At 47.9% G+C, this 22,240-nt stretch overlaps 1 protein-coding gene across 1 annotated transcript in view; it reads right to left on the bottom strand.

Moving 5' to 3' along the window:
- The window catches only part of LOC119951032 (hepatic lectin-like), a 107,287-nt gene extending 85,617 nt beyond the window's left edge, over positions 1-21,670 (bottom strand). Inside the window, exons 1-4 of the mRNA XM_038774066.1 lie at positions 21,478-21,670; positions 18,551-18,721; positions 17,792-17,934; positions 15,850-15,959 (exon numbers count right to left, since the gene is read on the bottom strand). Of these exons, the coding sequence (XP_038629994.1) occupies positions 15,850-15,959; positions 17,792-17,934; positions 18,551-18,721; positions 21,478-21,670 (617 nt within the window). The remainder of the gene's footprint in view (positions 1-15,849; positions 15,960-17,791; positions 17,935-18,550; positions 18,722-21,477) is intronic.
- Positions 21,671-22,240: the final 570 nt, after the last annotated feature.

The raw sequence follows: 22,240 nt of genomic DNA, 5'->3' as shown, positions 1-22,240 counted from the left end.
CATGTATCAATCTCAAACTAATCTACTTCCCCTCTCTTTCTTTATAACCCTATACCAATCCGAAACAAAGCCCACTGCCATGCTCTCACGCCATAGCCCTGTATCAATCCCCAAACTAATCCCACTGTCCCGTGCTCTCCCCATAGCCTATATCAGTCCCGAAGCTAATTACATTGTCCCTCTCTCCACATACCCCTGTATCAATCACAAGCTAAATCCACGACCCTGTTCTCTCCCCGTGGCACTGTATGAACACCAAAAAGTAATACCACTGCCCCACTCTCTCCCCATAGCCATATAGTAATCCCCAAACTAATCCCACAGCCCCACTCTCTCCCCATTGCCCTGCATCAATCCCAAACTAATTCTACTGTCCCGCTCTGTCCACATAGTCCTGTATCCATTCACAAACTAATCCCACTGCCCTGTTCTATCCCCAAAGCCCTGTATCAATACCCAATCTAATCCCACTGCCTTGTACTCTCCCCATATCTTTGTATCAATCCCATACTAATCAGGCCAGGAGAGCTCCAAAGCGTGGTCTGCTCCTCTTGCTCCATGTGGCAGGCTGGGGACAGTTCCAGTCCCCAGGGTCAGCATGTGTGCATGAAGTGTCTCCAGCTGCAGCCCCTGGAAGCTTGAGTTTCAGAACTGGAGCAGCGACTGGAGACATTGTGGAGCATCCGCGAGGCAGAATATCGTGGATAGCATGTATAATAATAATCATCACTTATTCTCACAAGTAGGCTTCAATGAAGTTACACATTCCGGCGCCTCATCGGGGAAACTGGTACGGGAATTGAACCCGCGCTGCTGGCATTGTTCTGCATTACAAGCCAGCGGTTTAGCCCACTGTGCTAAACCAGAGGCGGTCACGCTGCAGGCTCAGACTCCACAGGCAGGACCGTCAGACAGAGCAAGGGAGATAGGCAGGTAGTTCAGGAATCTCCTGTGACCATTCCCCTGCAAAACAGATATACCGTTTTGGATACTGTTCCGGGGGAATGGCCCCTCAGGGGAAAACAGCAGCAGCCAAACTCGTTAACCACGATTGGTTCTGCTGCAGAGGGGAGGGGTAATAAGTGTGCCAGTGCAATAGTTATAGGGGATTCAATTGTAAGGGGAATAGGCAGTCGTTTCTATGGCCGCAAACGAGACTCCAGGATGGTATGTTGCCTCCCTGGTGCTAGGGTCAAGGATGTCTCAGAGCAGGTAAAGGGCATTCTGGAGGAGGGGAGGCTGAACAGCCAGTGGTCGTGATGCACATTGGTATAAACGATATAGGTGAAAATAAGGGATGAGGTCCTAAAAGTAGACTGCAGGGAGCTCGGAAGAAAGTTAAGAAATCGGACCTCCAAGGTAGTAATCTCAGGATCACTGCCATGTGCCATGTGCTAGTCAGAGTAGACGGTCAATCGAATAAATACATGGCTGAAGAGATGGTGTCAGGGGGAGAGTTTCAGATTCCTGGGGTATTGGGACTGGTCCTGGGGGAGGTGGGACCTGTATAAACTGGACGGGTTACACCTGGGTAGGACAGGGGCTGATGTCCCAGGGCGAGTGTTCACTAGAACGGTTGAGGAGGGTTTAAACTAATATGCCAGGGGGGTGAAAACCTATGTGAGGGGTCAGAGAAGGAGGGAGCAATGACAAAAATGAAAGGTAGAAAGGGGAATAATAAAAGTGATAACTGGAGAAACCAAGGACAAAATTCAAACAGGGGTGCAGTGAAAAATATTGGGACCAAGGCAAACAATGTGAAAAAGACAAGAATAAAAACTTTGTGCCTTAATGTCAGAGCATTTGCAATAAAGTGGATGAACTAATCGCACAGATAGATATAAATGGGTCCGATATAATTGGGATTAAGGAGACTTTTTTTTTAAAGCATTTTATTCAAACTTGTATCAAAGTAGGTTACAGCAAACAAACACCCCGGGAAACATTCTTCCCAACAATCAACTATAATGTTTGTACAGATTTTTCTCCTTTTCCATTCCCCACCCTCCCCATCATCCACCCCCTCCACCCCCCTGCGACGAACAGCTCTTCAAACACAGTCACAAACCTTTTTTCAAACTCCCCTGCTGAGCCCCTTAACTCATACTTTATCTTCTCTGACCGCAGAAAGTCGCACTGGTCACCCAACCATGCTGCTACCCCCGGTGGCGTTGCCGACCGACACTCCAGCAAAATTTGTCGCCGTGCAATCAGAGAGGCGAAGGCCAAGACATCGGCCTTCCTCCACTCCATGAGCTCCGGCTTCTCTGAAACCCCAAATATCGCCACCAAAGGGTCCGGGTCCACTCCCTCCTCCACTATCCTGGCTAAGACTGCAAACACTCCCGCCCAGAATCTTCCCAATTTTTCACAACCCCAAAACATATGCGCAATATTCACTGACCCCGCCCACACCTCTCACACTCATCTGCTACCCCTGAAAGAACCCACTCATTCTTGCCCGAGTCATACCCACCCTGTGCACCACCTTAATCTATGTGCAGATTAAAATTCTGTATCACCACTGTATCAGGCTCATTCTTGCACAAGAGGAGGTCCCGTTTATCCTTCTCAGTGCCTCAATCCATACTCCCCAATTGATCTCCATTCCCAACTCAACTTCCCATTTTTCCTTGATTTTCATCACCCGCTTGCCGGGGATTAAGGAGACATGGCTGCAGGATGACCAGGGTTGCAAACAGAATGTCCCAGGGTATTCAATATTTAGGACGGACAGACATAAAAGAAAAGATGGTGGCGTGGCATTGCTGGTTAACAAGGAAATTAACACGTAAATTAGAAAGGATATTAGCTCTGACAATGTGGAGCCTGTATGGATAGAGTTGAGAAATACCAAGGGGCAAAAAACATTAGTGGGTGTCATATAAAGACCCCCAAACTGCAGTGGTGATGTTGGGAATGCCATTAAACAGGAAATTAGAGATTCATGTGATGAGGGAATAACTGGAATGAGGGAATTTTAATCTGCACATAGATTGGGCAAATCAAATGAACCACAGCAGGGTAGAGGAGGAATTCCTGGAGTGTATTTGGGATGGTTTTCTTGACCAATGTGTGGAGGAACCAACTAGAGAGCAGGCCATCTTCGACTGGGTACTGTGTAATGAGAAGGGAATCATTGCCAGTCTGGCTGTGCGAGATCCCTTAAGGATGAGCGAATATAACATGGTACAATTTTTATCAAGGTGGAGTGTGAAGTAGTTGATTCGGAAACTAGGGTGCTGAATCTTAATAAAGGGGACTATGAAGGTATGAGGTGTGAGTTGGCCTTGATAAATTGAGGAGAGTTACTTAAATGGGTGACAGTGGATAGACAATGACAAACATTCAAGGAACGCATGGAGGAACTACAGCAACTCTTCATTCCTGTCTGGCACAAAAGCAAAATGGGTAAGAGGGCCAATCCATCTTAGAAACAAAATTAGAGATAGCATCCGATCCCAGGAAGAAGCATATAGATTGGCCAAAAAATAATAGGTCTGAGGATTGGGAGTAGTTTATAATTCAGCAAAAAAAAGGACCAAGGGATTGATTAAGAAGGGGAAAGTACAGTACGAAAGTAAGCTTGCAGGGAACATAAAGACTGACACTATGAGTTTCTATAAGTATGTGCAGAGAAAGAGATCGGTGAAGACGAATGTAGGTCCCCTACAGACAGAAACAGGGGAATGCATAATAGGGGACAAAGAAATGGCTGAGCAACTGAATACATACTTTGGCTCTATCTTCACAAACGAGGACATAAATCTGATACCAGAAATTTTGGAGAATGCAAGATTTAGTGAGAGGGAAGAATTGAGGGAGATCAACATCAGTAGAGAAATGGTGCTGGGAAAATTGATGGGATTGAAGGCTGATAAATCCCCAGGGCATGATGTTCTACATCCCAGAGAATTTAAGGAAGTGGCTCTCGAAATAGTGGATGCATTGGTGGTCATCTTCCAGGATTCCATAGACTCTGGAGCAGCCCCTGCAGATTGGATGGTAGCTAATGTTACTCCAATATTAAAAAAGGGAGGTAGAGAGAAAACAAGGAATTATAGACCAGTAAGCCTAATGTCGGTAGTGGGGAAAATTCTCAAAACCATTATCAAGGACCATTATAGAAAACAGTGGCGGGATCAGAAATAATCAGCATGGCTTTATCAAGGGGAAATCATGCTTGACAAATCTATTTAAATTCTTTGAAGATGTTGTGGTGATCCTCGCCTGTGTGTGTACAAATACCACCAGGGGGCAGCGCGGGGACAAATAGGAGGAACGCCGAAGCTCCGCCTTCGGCCAGTTGGAGCTAGAGGGTGGAAGAGACAAGAGGTGGAACTCAACTGTGGAGATGCAAGTCTTTTGGGCCTAGTTGCAGACAAGTAAAGCAGTATATTTTCAAGTACCACTGTAGTTTATTGTGGGGCACAATAAAGCATCAGTTAACCTAGAGACGACTTCGAGCATTCTTTTAAGAAGTCAAACATGGTACAGGAATGGCTTCTCTGAACAAAAGGAACCAGCAAACAAAAAAAAAAAGCAACAACAATAGGCAGGCCACCAGACTCTGCAGCCTCTCAACTACAGACGACCTTCTGCAATGATGGAACACACGCTACTTACAGGGCCAATGCGCACTACAGGTAATCTACATTCCAACTGGAAAATGTTTAAACAACAGTTTGAGATGCATTTGTTAGCTCTGGACTTACATACAGCCGCTGATGACAGAAAAATTGCAAATTTGGTCAAAATAGGTGGCCAGCAGGTGTTAGACACATATAACTCTTTCACATTTGCTGATGCTGCAGACAAAACTAAGTATAACGTGGTAATTGCGAAATTTGATGAACACTGGAAGTCTCAATCCAGTGAGATCCTTGAAAGGTACACCCTGCGTAACAGACTCCAAAATCACGGGGAGACTATCTCCCACTTTGTGACAGACCTACGCTTGCTGGCACAAGGCTGCAACTTTGGTGATTTGGCAAACTCACTCATTAGAGATCAGCTAATCTTTGGTCTTGCTGATACAAATCTGAGAGATTCTCTGTTACTACAAAGCGATTTAACACTCAAAACTACCTTAGATAAATGTTTGTTACATGAGCAGAAAAAGCAGCAGGTACACGAGTTGTTTGAAAAGCATTCATTGAAAGACACTCACCACGAGGCAGATATAAAGATGGTGGCTTCCCCTCACAGGTCGTCTCTTCCGTTCTCCAGGCCGTCTCTTCCGTTCTCCGGCCCGTCTGCGCATGCGCACCGTCCTGAAAGACGCGATCCCGGAAGTGATCGACACGCGCATGCGCACTACTCGCAATACCGGCCTTGGAATGAAAACCGCACTGCGCATGCGCGAACGCAACATGCGCATGACGTCATGACGTGTTATTGTTGCGGCTCCTCCCACTTAAAAGGGCAATGTCCAGCTCAAGGAAAAAAGTGCAGAAAGTGTTTAAAAATGAATCACTTCGCCTCCCAATGTCAGTCTACAGCAAAATTTCACTCCTCAATGCCACGGCACGGGAACATGAAGGTCCGCACAGTTGATGTCATGAACACTCAGGCACCCGGTGACAATTATTCCGACCATGAGGAATTCAACTCCTGGGAGCACAAGTACAGCATTGGAATTATTAATGCCACAGCGGAACCACAGGACCTGACGACAAAACCTCGTCACGTGCATGCCATCAATTCGGCAAGCGAATGGACTGCCATGGTGCACGTAAATAACTTCCCCATCACCTTCAAACTGGACACGGGAGCCTCAGCAAACTTGCTGACGAGCAAAGATCTCGCATCCGTCCCAGGGACGCACGAGGTGTTACCTGCAGCATGCAAGCTCACTGACTACAACGGCAACCAGATCGTCTCAAAGGGATCATGCCACCTACGAGTTGCCAACCAAACAGTCATGACAGAACTCCGCTTTGAAATTGTAGAGGACAAAAAGTCCTCACTGCTCGGTGCTCAAGCCTGCAAGGATTTGCGGCTGATTCAGCGGATTTTCATGAACACGGCTGCAGCATCACGAATTGCCGAGGACATACAACTGCTACTCAGCGACTACCCTGACGTCTTCTCGGGCATCGGCACACTGCCCTATACGTACAAGATCCTGCTCAAACAGAATGCCATACCGGTCATTCATGCCCCACGGAGGGTGCCGGCTCCATTGCGGGACAAGTTAAAAGCCGAACTTCAGCGTCTCCAAACTCGAGGTGTCATCTCAAGCGTCACACAGCCGACTGACTGGGTCAGCTCGCTGGTGTGCGTCAAGAAGCCGTCGGGTGCACTCCGGATCTGTCTAGATCCCAAGGACCTCAATAAGAACATTCGCAGGGAACACTACCCTATTCCCAAGCGCGAGGAGATCACGAGCGAAATGGCACAAGCTCGAATCTTCACCAAACTGGATGCATCACAGAGGTTCTGGCAAATGCAGCTCGATGAGTCCAGCCGCCTGCTGTGCACCTTCAACACGCCGTTTGGAAGGTACTGCTATAATCGGATGCCCTTCGGCATCATATCGGCATCCGAAATATTTCACAGGGTTATGGAGCAGATGGTAGAAGGCATCGAAGGCGTCCGTGTCTATGTGGATGACATCATAATATGGTCCACGACAGAGGAAGACCATATTGCGAGGGTGAAGCAAGTCTTCCAGCGGATCCACCAGTATGGACTGAAGCTCAACCAAGCCAAGTGCACTTTCGCACAGTCCTCTCTGACCTTCCTGGGCGACACTATATCCGAGCATGGGGTGACGCCGGACGCTGAGAAGATCGCTGCGATTCAGGGCATGCAGCGACCACAGGACAAGAAAGCGGTTTTAAGGTTCCTCGGATTCGTCAACTTCCTTGGTAAATTCATATCGAACTTGGCAGCACGGACAACGGCGTTGAGGAACGTGACAAGGAAGGACACGGAGTTTGCCTGGACCCAAGCTCACCAAGATGAATGGGATGATCTGAGACACCAGTTGATGGCAGCTCCAACGCTCGCATTTTTTGACCCGGCAAAACCTACCAAGATCTCCACTGACGCCAGTCAATGTGGAATTGGTGCTGTGCTCCTACAACAGAACGACCAGTCGGACTGGGTCCCAGTGGCTTACGCCTCACGGGCGATGACTGTCACAGAGTGCAGGTATGCACAGATAGAAAAGGAGTGCCTAGGGCTAATCACAGGGGTGACCAAATTCCACCACTATGTGTACGGTCTCCCCACTTTTCTCGTGGAAACGGATCATAGGCCGCTGGTCAATATCATCGACAAGGACCTAAATGATATGACACCGCGCCTACAACGCATGATGATGAAGTTGCGAAGGTACGACTTCACGCTGGTCTACACCCCTGGTAAGGACCTTGTGATAGCTGACACACTATCACGAGCCATGGACGCTGACAACCCGCCACCGGCTTCCATCAATGATGTGGAAGCTCATGCACAGTGGTGCAAGGAGACGCTCCCGGCAACGGACGAAAGGCTACAGCAAATTCGTCAGGCAACACAGGAGGACGCTACCCTCCTCCAAGTCTTACACAACCTGCAACATGGCTGGCCAAAGGGGCGGTGCCCACAGTTCCAAAATGTTAGGACTGAACTATCCGTGGTCGATGGCATCATACTGCGAAACGACAGGATCGTCATTCCTACGGCTCTCCGGGCGGACATCCTTCACAGGATTCATGAGGGGCACCTTGGTGCCGAAAAGTGCAAAAGGAGAGCGCGACAGTCTGTTTACTGGCCAGGGATTAACGAGGACATTACAAACATGGTGCTCACTTGTGACACGTGCCAAAGACATCGACCGGCGCAATGCAAGGAGCCACTGCAGCAGCATGAGATGGCCACGTTACCATGGGACAAAGTGGGCATTGACTTGTTCCACTCCATGGGCCGCAACTATGTTCTGATCATTGACTATTATTCCAACTTTCCGGAAGTCCTGCAGCTCCCGGATCTCACAGCCGCAGCCGTCATCAAGGCCTGCAGAGAAACTTTCTCCAGGCATGGCATCCCACGGGCGGTCATGTCCGACAATGGTCCTTGCTTTGCCAGCTGGGAGTGGACGGACTTCGCCAAGCACTACAATTTCCAGCATATAACGTCGAGTCCACACTTTCCGCAATCAAATGGCAGGGTGGAGAAAGGTGTCCACATAGTTAAACAACTCATCAGCAAGGCTGAGGACTCGAAATCCGACGTACACTTGGCCCTCTTGTCGTACCGATCGTCACCTTTGAGCTCGGGACTATCACCAGCTCAGATGCTTTTCAACAGGGACGTACGGACAACATTACCAGCGCTACAATTCACCAATCCTGATCACTCGCCTGTCCTGGATAAAATGCGTCACCAACGTCAAGTGCAAAAGCAGCACTATGACCAGCAGGCCAAGGTACTGCAGCCGTTGGCCAGCAACGACACGGTGAGGTTGCGAAACCCGGCTGGAGGATGGTCCAAAATGGCCGTGGTCCTTCGCCAAACATCGCCGCGGTCCTACATCGTTCGGTTGGACGCTGGCACAATGGTTCGACGAAATCGGAGAGACCTTCTTAAAGTCACACCTCGACCACGGGTCTTTCCGACTCTTGATCGGCAGGACACGCTGGACCTACAGGACGCTGTCATACATCATCCTGACACTCCAGCAGCAGATGTCCACATGGACACAGACGACCCTGGATCTCCATGCCCACTCAGGAGGTCCACTCGGATCAGACGTGCACCTGACCGTCTGAACCTGTAAACATGGACTGACACATGCATGGCCCTGCCCTGTTGTATATATATATGTATATAAACCTAACTGTTACATTTGTGTTTTGTTACAGCTCTGCAGCTAAGAAAAAAAAAAAAAAGTGAAAAAGGGGGATGTGGTGATCCTCGCCTGTGTGTGTACAAGTACCATCAGGGGGCAGCGCGGGGACAAATAGGAGGAACGCCGAAGCTCCGCCTTCGGCCAGTTGGAGCTAGAGGGTGGAAGAGACAAGAGGTGGAACTCAACTGTGGAGATGCAAGTCTTTTGGGCCTAGTTGCAGACAAGTAAAGCAGTATATTTTCAAGTACCACTGTAGTTTATTGTGGGGCACAATAAAGCATCAGTTAACCTAGAGACGACTTCGAGCATTCTTTTAAGAAGTCAAACAGATGTAACCAGTAGAAGTAACAAAGGGGAGTAAATCGAAGCGGTATATTTGGATTTTCAGAAAGCACCTAACAAAGTTCCGAGATTATCATGCAAGATTAAAACGCATGGAATTGGGGGAAGTGTTTTGAGGTGGATAGAAAACTGGTTGGCAGAAAGGAAACAAAGAGAAAGATTTAACAGGTCATTTTTCAAATTGGCAGGCAGAAACTAGTGGGGTACCACAGGGATCGGTGCTGGGACCCCAGCTGTCTGTGCAGAGTCTGGACGTCCTCCCCTTGTGTGCGTGGGTTTCCTCCGGGTGCTCCGGTTTCCTCCCACAGTCCAAAGATGTGCGGGTTAGGTGGATTGGCCATGCTAAATTGCCCGTAGTGTCCTAAAAAAAGTAAGGTTAAAGGGGGGGTTGTTGGGTTATGGGTATAGGGTGGATACGTGGGTTTGAGTAGGGTGATCATGGCTCGGCACAACATCGAGGGCCGAAGGGTCTGTTCTGTGCTGTACTGTTCTATGTTCTATGTTCTATTCACAATATATATTAATGATTTGGCGCAAAATGTAACATCTCAAAGTTTGCAGATGATACCTAGTTGGGTGGGAGGGTGAACTGTGAGGAGGATGCAGGGATCCTACAGCATGAACTGGACAGGTTGGGTGAGTGATAAATGTGAGGTTATTCACTTTGGAAGCAAAAACAGGAAGGCAGATTACGACCTAAATGTCTGTATATTGGGAGAGGGGAGTGTGCAGCGGGACCTGGGTGTCCTTGTGCACCAGTCGCTGAAGGTAAACATATACGTGGAGGAGGCTGTAAAAAAGGCAAATGGTAGGTTAGCTTTCATTGCGAAAGGTTTTGAGGATAGAAACAGGGATGTGTTGCTGCAATTGTAGAGGGCCTTGGTGAGGCCACACCTGGAGTATTGGTTGCCTTCTCTGAGGAAGAATGTTCTTGCTCTCGAGGGAGTGCAGCGAAGGTTTACCAGGCTGATTCCAGGGATGGCGAGACTGATGTATGAGGAAAGATTGACGAGGTTAGGATTGCTTTCGCTGGAGTTCAGACGAATGAGGAGGGATCTCATAGAGACTTATAAAATTCTAACAGGAGGCAGCAGAGGTAGCACAGTGGTTAGCACAGTTGTGTCACAGCGCCAGGGTCCCAGGTTTGATTCCCGGCTTGGGTCACTGACTGTGCGGAGTCTGCGCGTTCTCCCCGTGTCTGCGTGGGTTTCCTCCGGGAGCTCCGGTTTACTCCCACGATCCAAAGATGTGCAGGTTAGATGGACTGGCCATGCTAAATTGCCCTTAGTGTCCAAAAGGTTAGGTGGGGTTGCTGTGTTAAGGGTGGAGGTGTGGAGCTTAAGTGGGGCGCTCTTTCCAAAGGGCCATTCCAGACTCGATGGGGCGAATGGCCTCCTTCTGTACTGTAAATTCTGTGTTCCATGTTCTATGACTAGACATAGTAGATGCAGGGAAGATGTTCCCAATGGTGGGTGTGTCCAGAACCAGGGGTCATAGTCTGAGGATTCGAGGTTGACCATTTAGAACAGAGATAAGGAGATATTTATTTACCAAAAGAGTGGTGAGCCTGTGGAATCATTTCCACATGAAGTAGTTGAGGCCAAGACATTGAATACATTCAATGGCAAGTTGGGGCAAATGGGACCAAGTGTTCTGGGGACAAAGCAGGATTAGGCTATTCAGTTGGACGATCAGTAATGATCATAATGAATGGCAGAGCAGGCTCGAAGGGCTGAATGGCGTCCTCCTGCTCCTATCTTCTATGTTTCTAATCCAACTGCCCCGCTCATTCCCCATAGCCCTGCATTGATCACAAACTAATTCCACTGCCCCACTCTCTCCCCATAGCCCTGTATCAATCCCAAATTTATCTCACTGTCTCACGCTCTCCCCATAGCCCTGGATCAATCCCAAACTAATTTCACTGTCCCGGTCTCTCCCCATAGCCTGTATCAGACCCAGAGCTAATCCCATTATCCCACTCTCTCCCCATACCCTTGTATCAATTACAAACGAAACCCATTGCCCTGTTCTCTCCCCATATCCCTGTGTTAATCCCATACTAATCCCACTGTCCCACTCTCTCCCCATATCCCAGTGTTAATGGCATACGAATCCCACTGTCTCGCTCCAATACTAGGGCCCTGTATCAATCCCAAACTAATCCCACTTCCCCTTTCTCTCCCCATAGGCCTGTACCAATAACAAATGAATGCCGCTGTCCTGCACTCTGTGCATAGTCCTTTATTAATCCCCAACTAATCCAATTTCCCCTTTCTCTCCCCATAGCTCTCCAAACAATTTGTACTGCCCCACATTCTCCCGCAACCATGTAGCAATCCCCAAACTAATCCCACAGTCACTCTCTCCCCATAGCCTTGCATCAATACCAAAATAATTCCACTGCCTCACTCTCTACTCATAGCGCTGTATGAATCCCCAAACTAATCCTACTGCCATGCTTTCTCCCCACAGCTCTGTATCCATCCCAAACTAGTCCCACTGCCCCTCTTGTAGTGATCTCTGTAGGTGCATGTTCACAAGGGGTTAATGGGTAAATAGCAGCACCACTTGATCACTGGAGGGCCGGGCCAACAGGGGTATAAAAAGCAGCCACACTGGGTCTCTCTCTCTTGGGTGTACTGTGAACAGGGTAATATCAGAATAGTTTAGATAGTTAGTGGAGTTATGTTTAGTTATTGTTGTTAAATCTTGTTAACCTTATCCCTAGTTTCCAAGTTAAGGTAAAGAACTCATGCACTTATTGTTATAGTTACTCAATAAATCTTTGTTGTTACTGAACGAGTTTGAGTCTTCTTCAACAAGATTCAGAGGACCTCACTATCAACCAAGGATTGAGTAACACGTGTTATCGACCACGCAAGTAATACAACATGGTACCAACGAGTGTTGGCCTTAACAACAAAAACAGAAACTAGCTAGATTAGGTTTGACAATAAAAAAGAAAAAAAAAGAAGAGACAAGAAAATAATTCAGAAAAGATATTCGGCCGAGGAAGGCATCGTAATACTCGGCTCTCTTGGGCACAAACTGATAAGATGGAGTCACCTCCAGCTCCAGAACACCTCAGAACCTCTGGTAATCTCCAGTATAATTGGAAAATTTTCCTTCAACAATTTAATCTATTTCTGGAAATTAAGGAAATGATCGCTGCGCCAGATTCCAAAAGAATAGCATACCTCTTAGCTGCGGCAGGGAAACCGGCCATGGAGATATATAACTCATTTAACTATGCAGAAGGGGAGGACAAGGATAAGTGGGACGTAATCCTAAAAAAGTTCGACACCCACTGCAAATCGGAGGTTAATGAGATATTTGAACACTTTAAATTCACCAGGGGTATACAGAGACCAGGAGAATCGTTCAGCAGTTTTGTCACTGACTTAAGGCTGCTGGCCCAATCCTGTAATTATGAAAACCTCCGTGACTCCCTCATCAGAGACCAAATTGTCAGTGGCATCTCTGATGAGGGACTCAGAAAATCTCTCCTGAAGCACAAAAACCTTACTCTTGAAATGGCCGTACAAAAATGCTCTGCTCACGAAATCGCTGAAGCACAATATCAACAATTTACTCACCGGGAACAAGGCCTCCACCACGAGGTTGGATCTGTCAAAATGGTGGCCCAGGCATCTAGAAGGCTCTTCTCCACCAGCAATCCCGCGGGCGCGAATCTGGAAGTGGCCCAGACACATGCGCCGTTCGCACGGAGACTGGAACCAGCTGACAACACTACTGCGCATGCGCGAGCGTGGCGGGACAGCATCATGATGTGTCCTAACTGCGGAAACTCCCACTTAAAAGGGCAATGTCCAGCTTTAGGCAAACAGTGCCTGAGATGTGGAAGATACAACCACTATGCATTCAAATGTCGAGCTGTGCTATATATGACTTCCACGGGACAAAATCTAAGGCCCTGCGACATGAGGAACGTGGCATCTATGGAAGGCAAACAAATATACAGTGATTACCTGTCAGAAAATGACGATCTAGCCTATGACGACTCATACGGCGTGGACACAGTTGTAGCAACTGAGGAACCTTACATAACAGTCACCACTCCTCATCCGAAATGCCCGAGGGTAAACAACAAGGGTTTTAAAGTTACAAAACAGAAAATTATTTTCCCCAACGACAGAATGAACCCCGAGTCTCCACTCACAGTTAAAGTTCACTGCTGCAGCACCCTGGAACATGCTGTTTGCAACACCCAAAGTGAAGAGCACAATGACAAATCCATAGCAAAAGATTTGTTCATTGACGATGATTGCTCAGGAGATGAGTTCCTCATTGGACAAATGGAGCACCATGACACATCCTTGACAAGAAGCGATGATTTGCTCAGCCATGGATCAGTTCTCCGGTTCTGATGGTCGTTGCAGCAGCAACATGGGTGCCAAGTTCAATATGCGTCTCATGGTGGAGGAATCCAGTACCATGACGACATGGCAGCTCGTCGATACAATGGATGACAGCCACATGTCAAATATCCTAGAAGAAGGCGACGCCACGCAGAGAGCACAGATCGACTCCACTGAGGTAGTGACACCAGCCTCCATAGCGAGCTTGTTGGCAGGCTCCAGAATGGACGCAATCAAAGACTCCGGAGCGACAGCCGTGAGCGAGGAAGACTATGATGGTCTATCTGCCTTATATGAGCAGCCAGCAGCAGACTATGAAAGTCTACCCAGCCCACGTCACCACCGAGAAGATGTTAAATGTCTACCCACTGTCGATAAAAACAGTGACAAAGTGATCACACTAGGCAGACAAGGTGTGCAAGATTACAGCGAGACTGACAGAGCTCGGCTTGCATGTACAGATACGCTCATCGAAAAATTGGCTCCAAATAAAGGACACTGACATGAACACCTTTGAGTATGACTCGAATAATAAACATGGTACAGTCAGTGAGCAAAACCGCAACAACAACAATACCAACAGCGGTATCAACAGAGGCAGAAATCACACAAACCACACCAATGAAACAATGACCTGTATATCATGTCACAACTCCACACATAAAGGACAATGTTCCAGTACTGTTCAAAACAGGAGTAAGACTACAAACTTTACATTCCATGACAACAGATCTCGTGATTTCGTGTCTGCGCTGCAGCAATCAACCAACCCAGCTTGCAAAAAACATGACATACGGAGTCAATACCGCAAGCACAAAAGAACGTCCGGTACTGACAATAAACTACTTCGACCATTCCGATATCTCATGATGTGCTCACGTACAGACATAAACACTGATGGTGTTCACAATGAAATGACGACATCAACACTGCCACCTCAACAACAGAAGAAGAAATCAACCAACCTGATCAAATTCATACAGTCTGGACTCACGGACGGAATTCTCCGCTCCCGCGCGGCATCGGGAGGGCCGTCGTGAACTCGGCCGAGTTTCACGATGGCCTCGGAGGCCGCTCCTCGCACCCTATTCACCCCCCCCCCCCCAGGGGGATAGGAGCGGTGCTCCGTAAATCATGGCCGCTGGGCCTTGACGCTTGCGTCAAGGCGGCGCGCCGAGAATGACGCGATGGCGGCGCCTAAGTGATGTCAGCTGCGCATGCGCAGGTTGGCCGGCTCCAACCCGTGCATGCGCGGTTGCCGTCTTCCCATCCGCTGCCCTGCAAGACGTGGCGGCTTGATCTTGCGGGGCGGCGGAGGGGAAAGAGTACGTCTCTTGGAGACGCCGGCCCGACAATCGGTGGGCACCGATCGCGGACCAGTCCCCTCCCGAGCATGGCCGTGGTGCTCACTCCCCTCTCCGCCCCCCACAAGCCACAAACTAAACTTTGGCGCCATGTTCACGATGGCAGCGACCAGGTGTGGTTGCCGCCGTCGTGAACCGGTCGGGAACGTCAGGCCGCTCGGCCCACCCGGGCCGGAGAATTGCCGGTCACCGTGAAAAGCGGCGAGCGCCGATACTCCGAGTGGGTGGTGGGAGGGTGGCAGAATCGCGGGGGGTGCCAGGGCGGCATGTCGTGAGTTGCCCGGCCCTCCCGCGATTCTCCCACCTGGCGTGGGAGCGGAGAATCGCGCCCCACAAATCTTTTCGTTAAGATTGAACTTTTTAAACATTGATTGACTTTGTACAGTCATCATTACCATCACATACTGTACATGTATTGCATTACTTGTATTATCTGTCCCCAGTTGACTGAATTCATTATGTTTGTTCAATTTTCATTACACCATACAGAAAAAGGGGGGATGTAGTGATCTCTGCAGGTGCATGTACACATGTAAATAGGGTAAATAGCAGCACCACATGATCACTAGAGGGCCGGACCAACAGGGGTATAAAAAGCAGCCACACTGGGTCTCTCTTTCTCTCTCTCTTGGATGTACTATGAACAGGGTAATATCAGAATAGTTTAGATAGTTAGTGGAGTTACATTTAGTTATTGTTGTTAAACCTTGTTAACCTTCTGACTAGTTTCCAAGTTAAGGTAAAGAACTCATGCACTTATTGTTATAGTTACTCAATAAATCTTTGTTTTTACTGGACGAGTTTGAGTCTTCTTCAATAAGACTCAGAGGGCCTCACTATCAACCAAGGATTGAGTAACATGTGTTATCGACCACGCAGGTAACACAACACCTCTCTCTCCCCATATGATACTAGTACTCACCCCACTGGTGTGAAATCCAACCAGGTCCAGTTTCCCTCACTCTCTTGATCCGTTAGGCCAATCAAGTAGACTCTCTCGTTCAGTTTTGTTTGAATTTCTGTAATAAAATTCTGCAGCACAAACAAAAATGCCTCAAATCACACATCACAGCTCTGTATCTCTGTGTGTCTCTGTATCTAACCCTGTGCTGTATCTGTCCTGGGACTATTAGGCAGCAAAACGGCAAATGGTATGATGGCCTTCATAGTGAGAGGATTTGAGTGTAGGAATAGAGATATATTTCTAAAGTCGTATAGGGCATTGGTGAGGCCACACCTGCAATTTTGATATCCTTGTCTGCGGAAGGATGTTCTTGATATGGAGGGAGTACAACTATTCTTGGGATGGCGGGACTGTCACGTGACGAGAGACTAGGTTGGTTAGGAATATATTCACTGGAGTTTAGAAGAGTGAGGGGGAATCTCATAGAAACTTATAAAATGCTAACAGAATTAGACCGGTAGCTTCAGAAATAATGGGCGGAATTCTCAGCAAATGGGGCTATGTCCTCCACGCCCGCGAGAAAACGGGCGCGATTCACTCTGGACTGTCCTGGAGAAAGTGCAGAATGATTTACCGTTTTGAAGGGGGATGGCAGGGCCCCAGAGTAGACCACGCAGCACCGCTGCTGATAGGGGACCCTGCACTTCCGGTCGTGGGTCCGTGCATGCGTACGGCGGCCGCCTGCAGCAGCGTTCCCGCGCAACATGGGGACCCACACAGCAAACCAACCCCAACAATATAGGCATCTCCCAGATCGCGCGCATCCGCCGATCGGTGGCCCCCGATCAAAACACTGGCCATCCTGGAGGCCCCCCCGATGACGGATCCCCCCTGCCCCCCACCAGGGCGGCCGCAGACTGTGTCCGCACCCGCCACTCTGAGTGCCCGCAGGGTGGAACCATGAGGGAATCACCACGCTGGCGGGAACATGGCCAGTTGTTGCTGGAGAATCACTGCGGGGGCCTCTTTCAATGGCCCCCGACCGGCACCGCGTTGGCCATGCGCGACTGGCGGTGATTCTCCGATCCGCGGAGAATCGAGGGAAGGCGATCCCGGGTCTGACGCCCCATTCTCCGCCCTCGCGCCGAGTGCGATTTTGGCATGGAGGATGGGAGAATCCCGGTCAATGTTCCCGATGGTGGGGGAGTCCATAACTAGGGGTCATAGTTTGAGGATAAAGGGTAAACCTTTTAGGACTGAGGTGAGGAGAAATTTCTTCCTCCAGAAAGTGGTGAACCTGCAGAATTCGCTACCACAAAAAGTAGTGAGTTGAAAAATTTCAAGAAGGAATTTCTTTTGGGGCTAAAGGGATCAAGGGATATGGGGGGGAAGACGGGATCAGGGTAGTGACATTCATGATCAGCCATGATCATAATGAATGGTGGAGCAGTCTCAAAGGACCGAATAGCCTCCTACTGCTTCTATTTTCTATGTATGTTTAATGGGGAAAGTGGAGAAAGCTGAACTCTATATAAAACCCATGATGTACCAGGCCAGGTGGGTAGAGGGAGCTTTACTCTGTATCTAACCCCGTGCTGTACCTGTCCTGGGAGTGTTTGGTGGGGACAGTGTAGAGAGAACTTTACTCTGTATCTAACCCTGTCCTGAACCGTCCTGGGAGTGTTTCATGGGGTCAGTGTAGAGGGAGCTTTACTCTGTATCTAACCCCGTGCTGTACCTGCCCTGGAAGTGTTTCATGGGGACAGTGTAGAGGGAGCTTTACTCTGTATCTAACCCCATGCTGCACCTGTCCTGGGAGTGTTTGATGGGGACAGTGTAGAGGGAGCTTTACTCTGTATCTAATCCTGTGCTGTACCTGTCCTGGGAGTGTTTGATGGGGACAGTACAGAGGGAGATTCTCTCTCTAACTCATTCTGACAGGTGCTGGCATTATTCTCACCTGTTCTTCTGGTGTATTTATGATGATGAGGTGTGAGTTTAGGGATTCACATTGTTGTTTTGCCGTGTTCCAGTCTTTTCTATCCATTGAGAATTTATAACAGTTCTGGTTATGAACTTGCCAGCCACACGGACAGAGAGACTCTGAGAAATAATAAAGAATTCAATCAGAGAAATACATTAGAACATGTGGAGGTCCATTCAGCCGCGCTCGAGCCTGTTACACAGGAACAGGAGGAGGCCCATTCAGACCCTCTCCAGCCTGTTATGCAGGAATAGGAGGCGGTCCATTCAGCCCCTCTCCAGCCTGTTACACTGGAATAGGAGGAGGTCCATTCAGACCCTCTCCAGCCTGTTATGCAGGAATAGGAGGTCCATTCAGCCCCTCTCCAGCCCGTTATGCAGGAATAGGAGGAGGTCCATTCAGCCCCTCTCCAGCCTGTTACACAGGAATAGGAGGAGGCCCATTCAGACCCTCTCCAGCCTGTTATGCTGGAATAGGAGGTCCATTCAGCCCCTCTCCAGCCTGTTACACAGGAATAGGAGGAGGTCCATTCAGCCGCTCTCCAGCCTGTTACAAAAGAACAAGAGGAGGTCCATTCTGCCGCTCTCCAGCCTGTTACACAGGAATGGAGGACGTCCATTCAGCCCCTCTCCAGCCTGTTACACAGGAACAGGAGCGGGCAAATTTAGCCCCTCTCAAGCCATTGATGTAGTTAATCAGACACTATTTGATTAGTACCTCCACACATCTACAAACCTGAATGGATGTTTAGGAATTGGCATAATGAGTTGTTTCTCTTGAGAGCCAGTTTGTGACGCCTAGCACAGTCTCGGAGCTTCGCATTCAGATCTGTCAGTCTGAGCTGTGCTTCATTTGAGGTGTCGTTGCAGAGATTAGCACGGTCACACTCCTTGTTCACCGATAAGGCTGTGAGATAGAGATGGGGGAAAAATGAGCAGAGTAGCATAGATCAGTATTATGTGAGGGGTGTGGGATATATAAGATTTTTACAGTGAGGTGTGTGGGATAAATCCGGGTGTTACAGTGAGGGATGTGGGATCTAGCAGAGTGTTACAGTGAGGAGTGTGAGATATATGAAATTGTTACAGTGAGGGGTGTGGGATATATGAAATTGTTACAGTGGGGGTGTGGGGTATATCAGAGTGTTACAGTGAGGGGTGTGAGATATATGAAATTGTTACAGTGAGGGGTGTGGGATATATGAAATTGTTACAGTGAGGAGTGTGAGATATATGAAATTGTTACAGTGAGGGGTGTGGGATATATGAAATTGTTACAGTGAGGGGTGTGGGATATATGAAATTGTTACAGTGAGGGGTGTGAGATATATGAAATTGTTACAGTGAGGGGTGTGAGATATATGAAATTGTTACAGTGAGGGGTGTGGGATATATCAGAGTGTTACAGTGAGGTGTATGGGATATATGAAATTGTTACAGTGAGGGGTGTGGGATATATGAAATTGTTACAGTGAGGGGTGTGGGATATATCAGAGTGTTACAATGAGGAGTGTGAGATATATGAAATTGTCACAATGAGGGGTGTGGGATATATGAAATTGTTACAATGAGGGGTGTGGGATATATGAAATTATTACAGTGAGGGGTGTGGCATATATGAAATTATTATAGTGAGGGGTGTGGCATATATGAAATTGTTACAGTGAGGGATGTGGGATATATCAGACAGTTACAGTGAGGGGTGTGGGATCTATCAGAGTGTTACACTGAGGATCATAGAATCATAGAATTTACAGTGCAGAAGGAGGCCATTCAGCCCATCGAGTCTGCACCGGCCCTTGGAAAGAGCACCCCACTTAAGCACACACTTCCAACCTGTCCCCTTACCCAGTAACCCCACCAAACCTAACCTTTTTATTTTTTGGACACTAAGGGCAATTTAGCATAGCCAATCCACCTAACCTGCACATCTTTGGACTGTGGGAGGAAACCAGAGCACCCGGAGGAAACCCACGCACACACGGGGAGAACATGCAGACTCCGCACAGACAGTGGCCCAGCTGGGAATCGAATCTGGGTCCCTGGCGCTGTGAAGCAACTGTGCTAACCACTGTGCTACCGTGCTGCCCATTGATTAAGGGCAGTGTGGGATATATCAGTGTTGCAGTCAGGGGTATGGGATATATCAGTCTATTACAGTGAGAGGTGCGGGATATAGCAGTGTGTTACAGTGAGGTCTGTGGGATATACCAGAATGTTACAGTGTTACAGTGATGGAGTTCTGGGATATATCAGTGTGTTACAGTCATAGGTATGGCATATATCCAAGTGTTACAGAGAAGGCTGTGGGGTATATCAGTTTGTTATAGTGAGGGGTGTGCGATATATCAGAATGTTATTGTGAGGGGTGTGGGCTATATCAAAATGTTACAGTGAGGAGTGTGGGGTATATCAGAGTGTTACAGTGAGGGGTGTGGGGTATATCAGAGAGTTACAGTGAGGAGTGTGGGGTATATCAGAATGTTACAGTGAGGGGTGTGGGCTATATCAGAGTGACAGTGAGGGGTGTGAGGTATATTAGAATGTTACAGTGAAGGGTGTGGGATATATCAGTGTGTTACAATGAGGAGTGTGGTAATATTACTGGCAGATCCCTAAGACATGAAATAAAAAACATATAATGTTGAAATCTAACATTACTTTTTTTGCACATTAATTATTTGAATCTTGCCAAAAAATGGCAGATACATATGATATGATTCAAACTTTTTTGCTGTATTTTCTGTTACAATTTCCAATATCTTTTACTCAGCAAAATCGATTCCCTCATCCTTATTGGTGTTGAGCAACCTCATCTCGCTGTGTCCCCTCAACTTTACACTAATTCTGTGAATCACGTTTTGGCTGACTGATCCAACCTGAACAGCAACTCATCCGTGAAGGTGTTCTCACTGGGCTCTGAGATTCTGAACTCTGTTATTCACGTCAACTGATACCCATATCTGTGGTAACTTATTTAAAATATTTGAAAGATGTAAAATCTCTTCTCTCTTGCCATCTTATGTCTGCGTGTGTGTGTGTGCACAGAGTTATGTGTGTACAAAATTATGAGGGGAAGAGATAGAGTGGGCAGGAGAGAATTGTTTCCCTTGGTGGAGAATTCTAGAACCAGGGGACATAGATTCAAGTTAAGTGGCAGAAGGTGCGGAGGGAACATGAGGAAGAACATTTTTAAGCAGAGGATAGCAGGAGTCTGGACTTCGCTGCCCAAGTTGGTGGTGGAGGCCGGGACAATAAACTCTTTAAGTCTGCACCTTAAGTGCTGCAAGCTACAGGGCCATGGACCGGGTGCAGGAAAGTGAGGTTTCAAAGCACGCCTGGGTATCCTCAGGCTGGCATCGACAAGATGGGTCAAATGGCCTCCTTCTGTGCTGTAACTTTCCAACCGTTCAAAATTTCTGAGAACTACCCTGGCTTTGAATGTATGAGTAAACTATACCTCGAATTTAACCCTGAAGAGAGTTTGCTGCGAGTCGCTTTAAAATTGACAACGCAAACAGATGGTTTGGGGAAATGCGCCACAACTTACTTCAAAGATCAAAATACCTCTGCTTACTGACAGCGTGAAGGTAAATAACTGAGTTCAGTTCTGTCTCCCCTCCCCTGTCTGTCACAGTTACAGTGTGAGGCTCATTTTCCTACCATGGACTCGCAATCCAATTGCAATTGCCAATGTGAAGATTAAGACAATGAGGGCAGCCAGTCCGAGATGTATCGAAGTTATTGAGCACCTTCCTCCATCTGTTTCCTGTCCAGTTTTATCTGGAATAGAAAATTTGAGAATATTGGTAATCTTGTCTAAATCCATGGGACAGTCAATGTCTCTATCAGCCATGTAGAGAAAAACAAGTACCATATCACTGTCAAACACTCCCAGCACAGGCACAGCATGGTGATAGATACAGAGAAAATCTCTATCCAAAGTGTACCCAGCAAACACTCCTAGGGCAGGTACAGCATGAGGTTAGATATCGAGCAAAGCTCCTTCTGTACTATCCCCATCAAAAACTCTCAGGACAGGAACCGCATGAGGCTAGAAATGCTTCGAAAGGTTGTGCTTTGCCGATAACCTGTGGTGATTGATTCTAATTTCTCTGGGATGATCCCTCCTCAATAAGGTTGAGTTGTTTAGTTTTTCTTTCGATTCAGAAGCTGGAAGAAGGATCTCTATTTCTCTTTCTCTCTGTTATGATGAAATCTCTCTAAAAATCCAGGGCTGGATTCTCCACTTGTTGGGATTCTCTGTTACGCCGGCAGCGCACCCATGTCCAGGGAATTTCCCGACGGCATGGTGCTGCCCATAATGGGAAACACCATTGGCCGGCTGGCGGGACAGAGAATCTCACTGCTGGTAGAGGTGTGTCACACCGGAAAACTGGAGCAGTGGGAGAGGGAATCTCGCTCC

Source organism: Scyliorhinus canicula, chromosome 16 (assembly GCF_902713615.1).
Source record: "Scyliorhinus canicula chromosome 16, sScyCan1.1, whole genome shotgun sequence".
NCBI classification, from domain to species: Eukaryota; Metazoa; Chordata; class Chondrichthyes; order Carcharhiniformes; family Scyliorhinidae; genus Scyliorhinus; species Scyliorhinus canicula.
This window is presented reverse-complemented; position numbering and strand designations above follow the sequence as displayed.